This window comes from Salmo salar, chromosome ssa28, assembly GCF_905237065.1.
Source record: "Salmo salar chromosome ssa28, Ssal_v3.1, whole genome shotgun sequence".
Classification (NCBI taxonomy): domain Eukaryota; kingdom Metazoa; phylum Chordata; class Actinopteri; order Salmoniformes; family Salmonidae; genus Salmo; species Salmo salar.
In genome coordinates, this window is record NC_059469.1 from 15,673,674 (window position 1) to 15,685,976 (window position 12,303).

The 12,303-nt window shown below is 45.7% G+C and overlaps 1 protein-coding gene across 12 annotated transcripts in view; it reads right to left on the minus strand.

Moving 5' to 3' along the window:
- Nucleotides 1–3,189: 3,189 nt before the first annotated feature.
- trrap (transformation/transcription domain-associated protein) overlaps nt 3,190–12,303 on the minus strand; it is an 89,183-nt gene continuing 80,069 nt past the window's right edge. For 7 of the 12 annotated variants that reach the window (XM_045710309.1, XM_045710313.1, XM_045710310.1 and 4 more), the window contains one exon: nt 9,921–11,252. In XM_045710309.1, coding sequence (XP_045566265.1) covers nt 10,153–11,252 — 1,100 coding nt within the window. In that variant the 3' untranslated portion in view covers nt 9,921–10,152. The other 5 variants (XM_045710319.1, XM_045710318.1, XM_045710317.1 and 2 more) reach the window with 2 other exon arrangements.

The following is a 12,303-nucleotide window of genomic DNA, read 5'->3' on the forward strand; positions in this document are numbered from 1 at the left end:
TGAAATGGAAATGGACATTTAAATCATCATCAGCACTGACCCATTTTTTACGCAGACAATGTAATTCATTCTTCAACCTTGGTTTCAACAACCGTGCGATGTGATGACGTTTGACACAGTGAAATTCTAATAGCCTGAAGGATCATGGGAAACATGTTTAATGAATTCCATTAGCTGTGTTAATGGTGTTCTGTCATAGAACAGGAATCAAATCTTCCTCAGATGAAAACAGGCATTTAAAGAAAAAAATACTACTGTGATATATAATCTGATGTCTGGATTAATGTTGTTTTTTAACATAAAAATAAAACATGCAGGATGCCTCCCAAATGGGAACCTATCCCCTATATAGTGGGGAGGGGATCAATAATTGAGTGTACTACTTTTGAGCAGGGCCCATAGGGCTCTGGTCAAAAGTAGTGCACTAAATAAGAAATAGGGCACTTTTGGGACGCTGATGTAATAAATCCCTCAGATCTATATCAAGCCATAGGCCTGCTGTATGACGGGCGATAACATCCTGATCTTGAATGATGCATTACAGTAGAGTAATCCAAACAGATTACGATTATGTTTTCCTTGTCACTAGACAGATTTACTGTAGCCATATACACAAAAGTACGTGGACACCCAATCAAAATTAGTGGATGCGGCTATTTCAGCAACACCTGTTGCTGACAGATGTATCAAATCGAGCACACAGCCATGCAATCTCCATAGACAAACTTTGGCAGTAGAATGGTTTACTGAAGAGCTCAGGGACTTTCAACGTGGCACCCTTTCCAACAAGTCAGTTCATCAAATTTCTGCCCTGCTAGAGTTCCCCGGTCAACTGTAAATGCTAATATTGTGAAGTGGAAATGTCTAGGAGCAACAAAGACTCAGCCGCGACGTGGTAAGCCACACAAGCTCACAGAACGGGACTGCCGAGTGCTGAAGCGCGTAAACGTAATCTGTCCTTGGTTGCAACACTCACTACCGAGTTCCAAACTACCTCTGGAAGCAACATCAGCACAAGAACTGTTCGACTGGAGCTTCATGAAATGGCTGTGCAGCCGCACACAAGCCTAAGACCACCATGTGTAATGCCAAGAGTCAGCTGAAGTGGTGTAAAGTTCGCCGCCATTGGACTTTGGAGCAGTGGAAACGCGTTCGCTGGAGTGATGATTCACGCTTCACTATCTGGCAGTCCGACGGACGAATCTGGGTTTGGCGGATGCCAGGAGAATGCTAGCTGCCCCAATGCATAGTGCCAACTGTAAAGTTTGGTGGAGGAATAATGGTCTGGGGCTGTTTTTCATGGTTTGGGCTAGGCCCCCTTAGTTCCAGTGAAGGGAAATCTTAACCCTACAGTATACAATGACATTCTAGACGATTCTGTGCTTCCAACTTAGTGGCAAGAGTTTGGGGAAGGCCCTTTCCTGTTTCAGCATGACAATGCCCCTGTGCACAAAGCGAGGTCCATGTAGAAATGATTTGCCGAGATCAGTGTGGAAGAACTTGACTGGCCTACTCTACTGGACACAGAGACAGGCCCGTTATCCACTTACCCAGAGTCAGATGAACTCGTGGATACCATACTGTCTCTGTCCAGTATGAAGGAAGTTTGAGGTAGTTTCCTGAGCCAATGCTAACTAGTGTTAGCACATTGAATAAGTCTATGGGTATCTGTTAGCATGCTGACAAGTCGCTCTGGATAAGAGTGTCTGCTAAATTACTACAATGTAAGTATGCTGTGAACTATAAAGGGTAAGAATGCTGTACTATTATAATACATGTTGACTTGCAATATTATAACATTTCATATTCATGATATACACGTTAAAATTCTTTAATATATAATCTAACGATGCACAAAACATTTTTTATTTTCTTGCTTTATCCATCCACCCATCCATTGTCAGGTTGCGGATAATTCAGCAGAGGGAATTCTGATCCCTCTTCCTGACAGGTCCCATTCCACTGAGTGTGTCCTTAGAGTCCCAGGCAGTGCCAGCAACCACGTTCCCTCCCTCTTCTTCCTTCCCCACTTCAATCCCACCGGTCTGCATCAATCACATCCTCTTCCCAGATATCAGTCTAGACATCAGCAGACGCCTAGGCCGGCCGGGACACATGCCAGGACACAGCACACAGGATACAACACATCTCTTTGTTGTGATGTGTGTGTGCGCTGTTGAATTTCATATCTCACTGCCAGCCTCATATCAGAAGAGACACCTGAGGCGTGAAATGGATGCCTTAACTACAAAGGCCAATAAGGACACCCACAAGTTCAAATGCTATTGTTTAGAGAGAAATGGATTCTGGGTGTCCTAGATGTTTGTTACGTGCCATTGGAAAGGGAAACATTATATATGGACATACAGTACATGGTGGTGTACTTTCTTTCAGATGTCATATTTGACATTTTCTGGCGAGGCCCCATGTGATGTGATGGTAGCCTGGGTGGCAGTCTTCAGGCCCACTTGTTTTTAACCTGCCAAACAGATAGCCATAAAGTATCATTGTTAAATGCAGGTTGGTAGTCTGACAAACAACAAATGGGGACAGTGAGCTGCGAGAGAGAGATGGGAGAGAGCTGCAACAGAGAGAAGTTGGATGACAGAGAGTGAGATTAAGCGAGAGAAAGAGACATTTACAGTATTAAAGACATGGTTTATGAGTGTGGAGAGCAGGCTGACAGTATAACTCAATGTAGGCCAGACCATACTGAGATATACGGACATGGATAAAATCAGTCACCAGGGGTGAGGCTGACCCCACCTCAGTAGTCTTCCCCTGGGGGGGGGCCCAGGCAGGAGGACAAAAAATAAATAAAAAAAGGCAAACAAGGTTATTCTGTCTCCACATAGCCTTCAGCCAAAATGTTAACAGGGATTTACTTGAAACTGCAGACCAGCTAAATGTAGTGCTTTTCATTTTCACTTACTTGGAATAGAAGAAGAAAAAAAACATTGTCCAAGTGTTGCACGATTGATTTATCTCCCTTTGTGCCAAGCATGATGTGTGCAATGTGAGAGGTAGCGACTGCAATGTAAGACAAGGTCTTTTTTTCTGAAAGAAGTGTAATTTCATCAACTCTATTGTAACTGTCTGGGTTGATATGTAATTCAAATCCAGGACTTGTTTCTCTTTACCGTGAAATTGAATGGCGACACACAAACAAGGGTCTCCAGAAAATGGAAATTATTTAAAAGAGCATTTTATTAAAACAAAATGCATATTTACAAGGCAGGAGGTAACAATCCTTCAGTTGGTCGAAAAGCACTATACCTTTACAAAATGGGGGATAACGCAGGTCAGTGTAGCCCATATAGGCCACTACAGACATGCTGCATTTATGGATACTGCTTACGGAGTACAGTGTGAGTCTTGAACCTGAACGCTTGAGTGCAAGACAGTTGTGCTAAAGGGAATTCAATCAGCTTAAAAAAAAAAATCCTTATCTAGACCTCTGACAGCTGCAATAGAACCAAAACCTAAAGTTAAAAATGGCTTTTGAGTAGCTCGGACATTGTACAGTACACACACTCCAGGCAGTGAAAAGGAATGTCACAGCATAATTATTCACAAGAGCATTATATTCTACATTTTTTAGGGATATATATAAAAATGTCAAATACATAATTTGGTATTTAAATAATGATACAAACTCAAAAAGAAGGACTTTGAATAGTTTTAACATTGCGTTGTTGATTCACTGGAGGCAACGTGTAAACTTAGAAAAGACTCGTTGAGACTAGAACAACGTGAACTGAAAATCATATGACCTCGACACAAAATGAGCATTATAAAACAGTACTGTACTTTCTCCAATACTCCCTCTACTGTTCCATTTTCATGGAGGGATGATATACACAACACACAGTAAGTCAAGTACAGAGAGAGGCGATGCAGAATAAACATGTGTCAGACTACGTTTGGTTCGAGTGCCTTAATTAGTTTCTCCATCATAGTGAGTTTCCTGATTAGCCTGGTTAAACAAGACTGAACGCGTCCAGACTGGTTTTACCAGGCTATTTCCTGATAACATGGGTACCCGACTGGTTCTGCAGCACTCAACTCCGCTACATCGGTCCCTTGCTTTGTTTGCTTGCTACAGTAAATCGCTGCATCCTTTCAACTTGAGACCAGGAAGCCCTCTTCAAAAATAATACCTGACAGAACCATTTTAACATGACAAAAGCATTTTCTTCAGTTCCAGTTTACATCTTATGATTTCCTCTTTTCTGTGGCTCAATAGTGAAAGGCGCCTGTCACGCTATTCAGTGGCCAATGATGACATCTTATGGTTGCGTGAGCAGCATAACCAATAAGGCCCGAGGGGGTGTGGTATATGGCCAAATTACCACGGCTAGGGCAGTTCTTAGGCACGACGCAACGGGAAGTACTTGGATACAGCCCTTAGCCCGGTACAGTATATTGGACATATGCCACAAACCCCCAAGGTGCCTTATTGCTATTATACACTGGTTACCAACATAATTAGGGCAGTAAAAATAAATATTTTGTCATACCCGTAGTATAAGGTCTGATATACCACGGCTGTCTGTCAATCAGCATCCAGGGTTCGAACCACCCTGTTTATAATGTGCATTAGAACCCCCTCATTTCATAGGTGTTATCATGTCCATTGCCTTCATCTTTCCCCCCTCTCAACCAGGGCTGCCAGGCATCTCCTCTCCCCCCTTATAGCCAGGGGTGCCAGGCAGGGTCCATGCGACAGAGGTTGTCCAGGCTGTTGGCAGCAGCCACCAGGGTGTTGACCTTTGACTCACCTCCCTCGAACTGGGCCAGGTTGTGGAGCCTGGTCATGATGGCCGTCACAGCCTTCTGCACCAGGGACACTAGCTGCTGGGAGTCCATGTTCTCAGGCTGGCCTGCTGGGGACAGGGGCATGGACGTGTCCTCCTGGGTCTTCTTGTGCCACGCGATGATCTCGTCACGGAGCACCGCCTTCAGGATGCCGTCCACCTAGTGGGGGAGAAGGAGAGGAGAGAACAGAGAATGATGGGGAGCAGCAAAATGCATCTTGCGCTCTAGTAAGACTATTTATGGGAACATTGAGGAACCTAACTATGAATTCATACTAATTCAGGAACCATGAGATACTGTGAGATCATGCCATACTGAAACCACCTCGTATTGTTAACTCACCATGTTGGGTAGGGCTATACACAGCAGCCATATAAACTATAGAGGCCACAATACTAGCTAAGCACCTAGCTGGGTACTCGGTCTTCTCCACTTTATGGTGCGTTGAGGGCCTGATTGTCAGAACAACCGTCTCCTCTCCCAGTAAGTGTGTGTAACCACCGCTCCGACCCCGCCCACCAAAGAAAGCAGTGGCCTCTGGGATACGTCTCTAGCTGTGTGTGTGTGTGTGTGTGTGTGTGTATCTCTAGCTCTCTGTGTGCGTGCATCTCTGCACGCCCTCCATCCAAAAGTCCCTGTCTGCAACATCCCAGTTTGTTCACCTCCTGAAGGAAGCAGCCCCTCTCCTCTCTGGCTGTAGCTATACATAGATATATAGCTGCCTGCCTGCTGCCCTATCATTACAGGACCAACATAGATATACAGCCCTCCTCCTGCCACAGCTGGGACTGAGGCTGTTGTTTTTGTTTTGATACGCCTCAGTGAATTTCCCTCCAAGTTTACATTTGTGGGATGTAAAACACCCACACAGAATAACATCCATCAAGAATTATAGTGTCTAAATTAAGACAAGAATTGAGAAATGAGTCCGCTCACACTAAACTTAATTCAAGTATATGGTTCTACCAGTGAGTTCTACACGGTGCACAGCAGTGGTGTACCGCTGTAAAGGACAATTCTCACCAACCATGGCTTTAATTTAAACTGTGATATGCCGGTTCATTATTTTTGTCCAATAAACATAGCTAACAAACCATGAAAGTCATTTGCTGTTGTGCAACAGGTGTGTGCTTGTTGTCGGGCCTACCTTGAAGTTGGGTTGAGCAAAGCAGCGTGCCACAGCGATCATGGAGGCGGTGAGGGGGCCAGAGACGCCGATGGTGGTCAGGAACTCTGAGATGTTGGGCGTCAGACGGAAGGGCACGGGCCGGTTGGCGTCCAGGTCCCCAGTGGCATCGTTGATGTCAAAGCGGAAGTAAGACACATTCAGCTTCCCCGTGTCCTGTTGGAGGAGAGAAGTAGAACGGTTAGGATCAGTGTGTGTGTGTGTGTGTGTCACTTCCTGATATTGCCTCATACAGTGCATTCGTAAAGTATTCAAACCCCTTGACTTTTTCCACGTTTTGTTAAGTTACAGCCTTATTCTAAAATGGATTAAATTAAACATTTTCCTCGTCAATCTACACACAATACCCCATAATGACAAAGAAAGAAACAGATTTAGCATCATGCTGTGGGGATGTTTTTCAGCAGCAGGGACTGGGAGCCTTGTCAGGATCGAGGGAAAGATTAATTGAGCAAAGTCCTTGATGAAAACCTGCTCCAGAGCGCTCAGGACCTCAGGTATACCTTTGCCCCAGTCTAACAGGACAACAATCCTAAGCACACAGGCAAGACAACGCAGAAGTGGCTTCGGGACATATCTCTGAATGTCCTTGAGTGGCCCAGCCAGATCCCAGACTTGAACATGATCGAACATCTCTGGAGAGACCTAAAAATAGCTGTGCAGCGACGCTCCCCATCCAACCTGACAGAGCTTGAGCGGATCTGCAGAGAAACTCCCCAAATACAGGTGTGCCAAGCTTGTAGCATCATACCAAGAAGACTCTAGGCTGTAATCGCTGCCAAAGGTGCTTCAACAAAGTACAGAGTAAAGGGTCTGAATACTGATGTAAAATGTGATATTTGAACAACAACAAAAAATGTAATACATTTGCAAATATCTAAAAACCTTATTTTTCTTTGTCATTGTGGGGTATTGTGTGTAGATTGATGAGGGGGGGGGGGGGGGGGGACAATTTCACCCATTTTAGAATAAGGCTGTAACCTAACAAAATGTGGAAAAAGTCAAGGGGTCTGAAAACTTTCCGAATGCACTGTAGATTCCAGTCTGGATTCCACCGCGTACGATCACCAAGACAAGTCATGTATAAACATTCTCCTGAGGTATTCTCTATGGACATGTTACTCCTTCATAGAACCCATGGACAGGATACAGCTGCCTTCCAGTAAAGTGTGCGTGTGTTTAACTACAAAATGGCTGCTTTTATTGATCTGCCATAGACAGAGCACCAGAAAACAACATATCACCCCAAGCACATCCATAATCCCTCCATCACTCTCTCTGTCGAGTTAAGTATATACAGCAGGACTTTGTCTTTAAGCCTGCGTTTGTGTAAAGAGGGACCCGTATGATGTATGAAGAGCAAAGAGCATTCTGGGAAGATAAGCTGTTTATGGGAGAAAGGGAGTGTGCTTATGACAGCTTTATGGCAAACACATTTCATTAGAGTTTTTTTTCAGTCTCTCAAAGCTATGGCCTTGAGCCAACAGGGTTAGATGCTAGACCCCAGGAGGATCAGAGAAGCTCAGGGAGAAACTCCTCTGGCTCCGGACAGAGGCAGGGTCCTGAATAATAACACATTAACAGGTGACTGCTAATCCACTTTGACGCTGTATCAATAGACTGAGTCAACACAATACGAGGGAGGTGACATTACAATCCATACTCTGAGGATGGGGGCATGCAGAGGCCAAACCATCTCAATGCACTATGTTAGAAAAGTTGGCTATTCTAGGGGTAAAATATGGGGTTATTGGGGTGTTTATTGGGGCTAGGCTAGTGGTTACACATGTCAGTAATGTCCTTGATGTGCTAGTGCGCGTGCGCGTGTGTAATCCTGCCTGTGTCTAATGGGATCTATGGCGTGGAACAGGCAGAGAGGGGGCTTAATGCGGCCGCTTAGCTGCCCAGTGGAACGCCTGTCAGCAGATCATAGAAGAGGAGAGGGGAAAGGAGAGGAGGCTGTCCGTCTGTTCCACACAATCATCTTCAATAATGACTTTCAGAGATATACTCTCTGCTCTCCGAAAGGACCGCGCGCGTGTGTGTGTGTGTGTGTGTGTGTGTGTACCACTGCTCTGGTGCGACACACACACTCTGGCTCTTTATATTGAATGGTCTCTGATAGCAGAGCAAAGAGTTGGAATAAGACTGTCAAAACAGCATCGTCCCATAGAGGCTCACTGACTGACAGGGCTGCATTGATGTCATAGAGAGGAAGTCATGCATATTACCAGTCAGAGCTCATCTCTAATGAATCTAAGGGTCTAGCAGGAACATCTCCATACTGAATTAGTCTCCTAGACATGAATCCTCCTTTGACAGACTGCTTCAAATTCCCTTCGCCATGTGTCCTTGGCTGGGTTAGGTGTGTGTGCATGCTTTTATGAGTGTGAGTATGCGTTTATCTGTGTGTGTGTTAGGGTTGGGCGGTAAACCATATTTTACTATATACCGGGAGAAATGCACGGACCAGTTTTACTTTTTTGACTTTACCTTCCATAACGGTATTTCAATGTTTGGTTTGTAAAAATGTGATACGCAACTCCAGCGAATGTAATGTCCGTTTTTATAGTTAACGCTGTTTGCTACTCGAGTCGTCTTTCTTCCTCTCCTGCTGCATGCCCTGCCCTGCCCCTGTCACTCAAGGAGAGCAGTTGCTCAATCACACCATCTTCTAAATCAGAGAGGATTAGGCGAAGCATGAATGTTCGCTAGCTACATAAGGTAAGAAAACATGTAATGTAACATCAAATTAGGGTCCCCTGGAAACACTGACCAACACTTTGCTTCCTACCCTCTCAATAATTCCTCCCTGGCTTATTAATTAGCTGTCATGTCAAAACAATGTATCAAGGTGCTTCCCACTATATATAAACTATAGTTTATCATTATATGTCTATGACTCCAACAGTTCACCAATTAACTAGGCCTAGGTTTTCTGCCAATATCATGCAGCAATGCGTGGCAGTGTGGAAATGAACACAAACATGCAAGAAATGCAGAAATTGATGAAAATGATTGTTGTTTGAAGTTGGATTGAACAGTATAAAACAATCAGAATGGAGAAAGACCCATTGAAATCATTTAGAATGCATGTGTTGCCACCCTGGGGTCATGAACTACCCATAAAGCATTTTCAGAACTCTTATTATTAAAAAACATAAAATACCATAAACATTTGAAAAATCGTGATATGATATTTTGGCAATGTCACCCAGCCCTAGTGTGTGTGCATGCACGAGTCTCTGTGTGTATGTCCAGGTGTGTGTGTGTGTGTGTCCAGGTGTGTGTGTGTATGTCCAGGTGTGTGTGTGTGTGTTCCAGGTGTGTGTGTGTGTATGTCCAGGTGTGTGTGTGTGTGTATGTCCAGGTGTGTGTGTGTGTATGTCCAGGTGTGTGTGTATGTCCAGGTGTGTGTGTGTATGTCCAGGTGTGTGTGTGTATGTCCAGGTGTGTGTGTGTATGTCCAGGTGTGTGTGTGTATGTCCAGGTGTGTGTGTGTATGTCCAGGTGTGTGTGTGTATGTCCAGGTGTGTGTGTGTATGTCCAGGTGTGTGTGTGTATGTCCAGGTGTGTGTGTGTATGTCCAGGTGTGTGTGTGTATGTCCAGGTGTGTGTGTGTATGTCCAGGTGTGTGTGTGTGTCCAGGTGTGTGTGTATGTCCAGGTGTGTGTGTGTGTGTGTGTGCTCGTCTCTCTCCCCCTACCTGTGCTATCTGCAGCATCTCAGGGTTGAGGCGGTTGAGGTGTAACATGAATTCAGCCAGGCCGATGAGAGACAGCTGGATGGTGAACATCTTTCTGAAGGTCCAGTAGTCTGTAGCGTTGGGGAAGGTGTGTAACGCCCACTCCCTCAGCATGCTGCGAGGTACCATGTTCCCCTGCACCTCCTTCAGAATGTCACGCAGCACCTGGTGGGGACAGGGGAGGTTAGAGTCAGAGTGTGTTCCTCTAGCCTGTACAGTAGCCAGGCGGTCATAGTGTATGTGTCTCCATGCGTATGTTCTAGACAGTACCTGGTGGCTGGCCTGTGTTCCTCTAGCCTGTACAGTAGCCAGGCGGTCATAGTGTATGTGTCTCCATGCGTATGTTCTAGACAGTACCTGGTGGCTGGCCTGTGTTCCTCTAGCCTGTACAGTAGCCAGGCGGTCATAGTGTGTGTGTGTCTCCATGCGTATGTTCTAGACAGTACCTGGTGGCTGGCCTGTGTTCCTCTAGCCTGTACAGTAGCCAGGCGGTCATAGTGTATGTGTCTCCATGCGTATGTTCTAGACAGTACCTGGTGGCTGGCCTGTGTTCCTCTAGCCTGTACAGTAGCCAGGCGGTCATAGTGTATGTGTCTCCATGCGTATGTTCTAGACAGTACCTGGTGGCTGGCCTGTGTTCCTCTAGCCTGTACAGTAGCCAGGCGGTCATAGTGTATGTGTCTCCATGCGTATGTTCTAGACAGTACCTGGTGGCTGGCCTGTGTTCCTCTAGCCTGTACAGTAGCCAGGCGGTCATAGTGTGTGTGTGTCTCCATGCGTATGTTCTAGACAGTACCTGGTGGCTGGCCTGTGTTCCTCTAGCCTGTACAGTAGCCAGGCGGTCATAGTGTATGTGTCTCCATGCGTATGTTCTAGACAGTACCTGGTGGCTGGCCTGTGTTCCTCTAGCCTGTACAGTAGCCAGGCGGTCATAGTGTATGTGTCTCCATGCGTATGTTCTAGACAGTACCTGGTGGCTGGCCTGTGTTCCTCTAGCCTGTACAGTAGCCAGGCGGTCATAGTGTATGTGTCTCCATGCGTATGTTCTAGACAGTACCTGGTGGCTGGCCTGTGTTCCTCTAGCCTGTACAGTAGCCAGGCGGTCATAGTGTATGTGTCTCCATGCGTATGTTCTAGACAGTACCTGGTGGCTGGCCTGTGTTCCTCTAGCCTGTACAGTAGCCAGGCGGTCATAGTGTATGTGTCTCCATGCGTATGTTCTAGACAGTACCTGGTGGCTGGCCTGTGTTCCTCTAGCCTGTACAGTAGCCAGGCGGTCATAGTGTATGTGTCTCCATGCGTATGTTCTAGACAGTACCTGGTGGCTGGCCTGTGTTCCTCTAGCCTGTACAGTAGCCAGGCGGTCATAGTAGCGTGAGATGGGGTTGTCGTGCTCAATGCCTTTCTTGGCACAGCGTTGCTTATAGATCTCCACCAGAGACAGAGATGATGGGTTGTCCTCTACCAGACGCATCTGAGGAGACACAGCTACCACCCTGGGGACTGGAGAGATAGGAAGGGGGAGAGTAAGCACAATTTAATAACATGGTAAACTGATTACACACATCAATACACTGTATACAACCTAACCTTGGAGGACGAGAGAGGGAGAGAAAGCCACCTCAATACAACATTGCAATACTAAACATCTACATTTTCTAAGGCAAAACAAGCCATCTTCATTTCAATACACTGTGGAAAGTAAACTAGTACACCCAACACTGCACAACAGGTCTACATATCTAACCTAAGATGTGGCAACAAGAGGTTTAGGGCTCATGTGGGTCATAATGTAACACTAGTAGAGGTTCAGAGGACAGAACCTGGAATATAATCACACCCACGGAAACATTTACATAACATGGTCAACCACCAACTGAACACTACCATTTCACTTAGAGGGAATGAGTAGAGGGACCACAGAAGTCCACATTCCCTCTTAAACAACCCAATCAGCCGCTGAGAGGGAGAGTGGGCAAACATCTGGATGGAAGGAAAACTCTGGGGGAGGACAGGAAAGAAAATTGTGTATACAATGGAATTGTGAGAGAGAGTGAGCGAGTCTCTCCCATCCCCCTCTAATGTATAACCCATCTACCTAATCAACACTGGTGTACAAAACATTAGGAACACCTGCTCTTTCCATGACAGACTGACCAGGTGAAAGCTATGATCCCTTATTGTTGTCTCTTGTTAAATCCACTTCAGTGTAGATGAAGGGGAGGACACAGGTTAAAGGATTTTTAAGCCTTGAGACATGGATTGTGTATGTGTGCCATTCAGATGGTGAATGGGCAAGACAAGTTGAGTGCCTTTGAACGGGGTATGGTAGTAGGTGCCAGGCACACCGGTTTGAGTGTGTCGAGAACTGCACCGCTGCTGGGTTTTTCACACAACAGTTTCCCTTGTTTAACAAGAATGGTCCACCACCCAAAGGACATCCAGCCAACTTCACACAACTGTGGGAAGCATTGGAGTCAACATGGGCCGGTATCCCTGTGGAATGCTTTTCAGACACCTTGTAGAGTCCATGCCCTGATGAATTGAGGCTGTT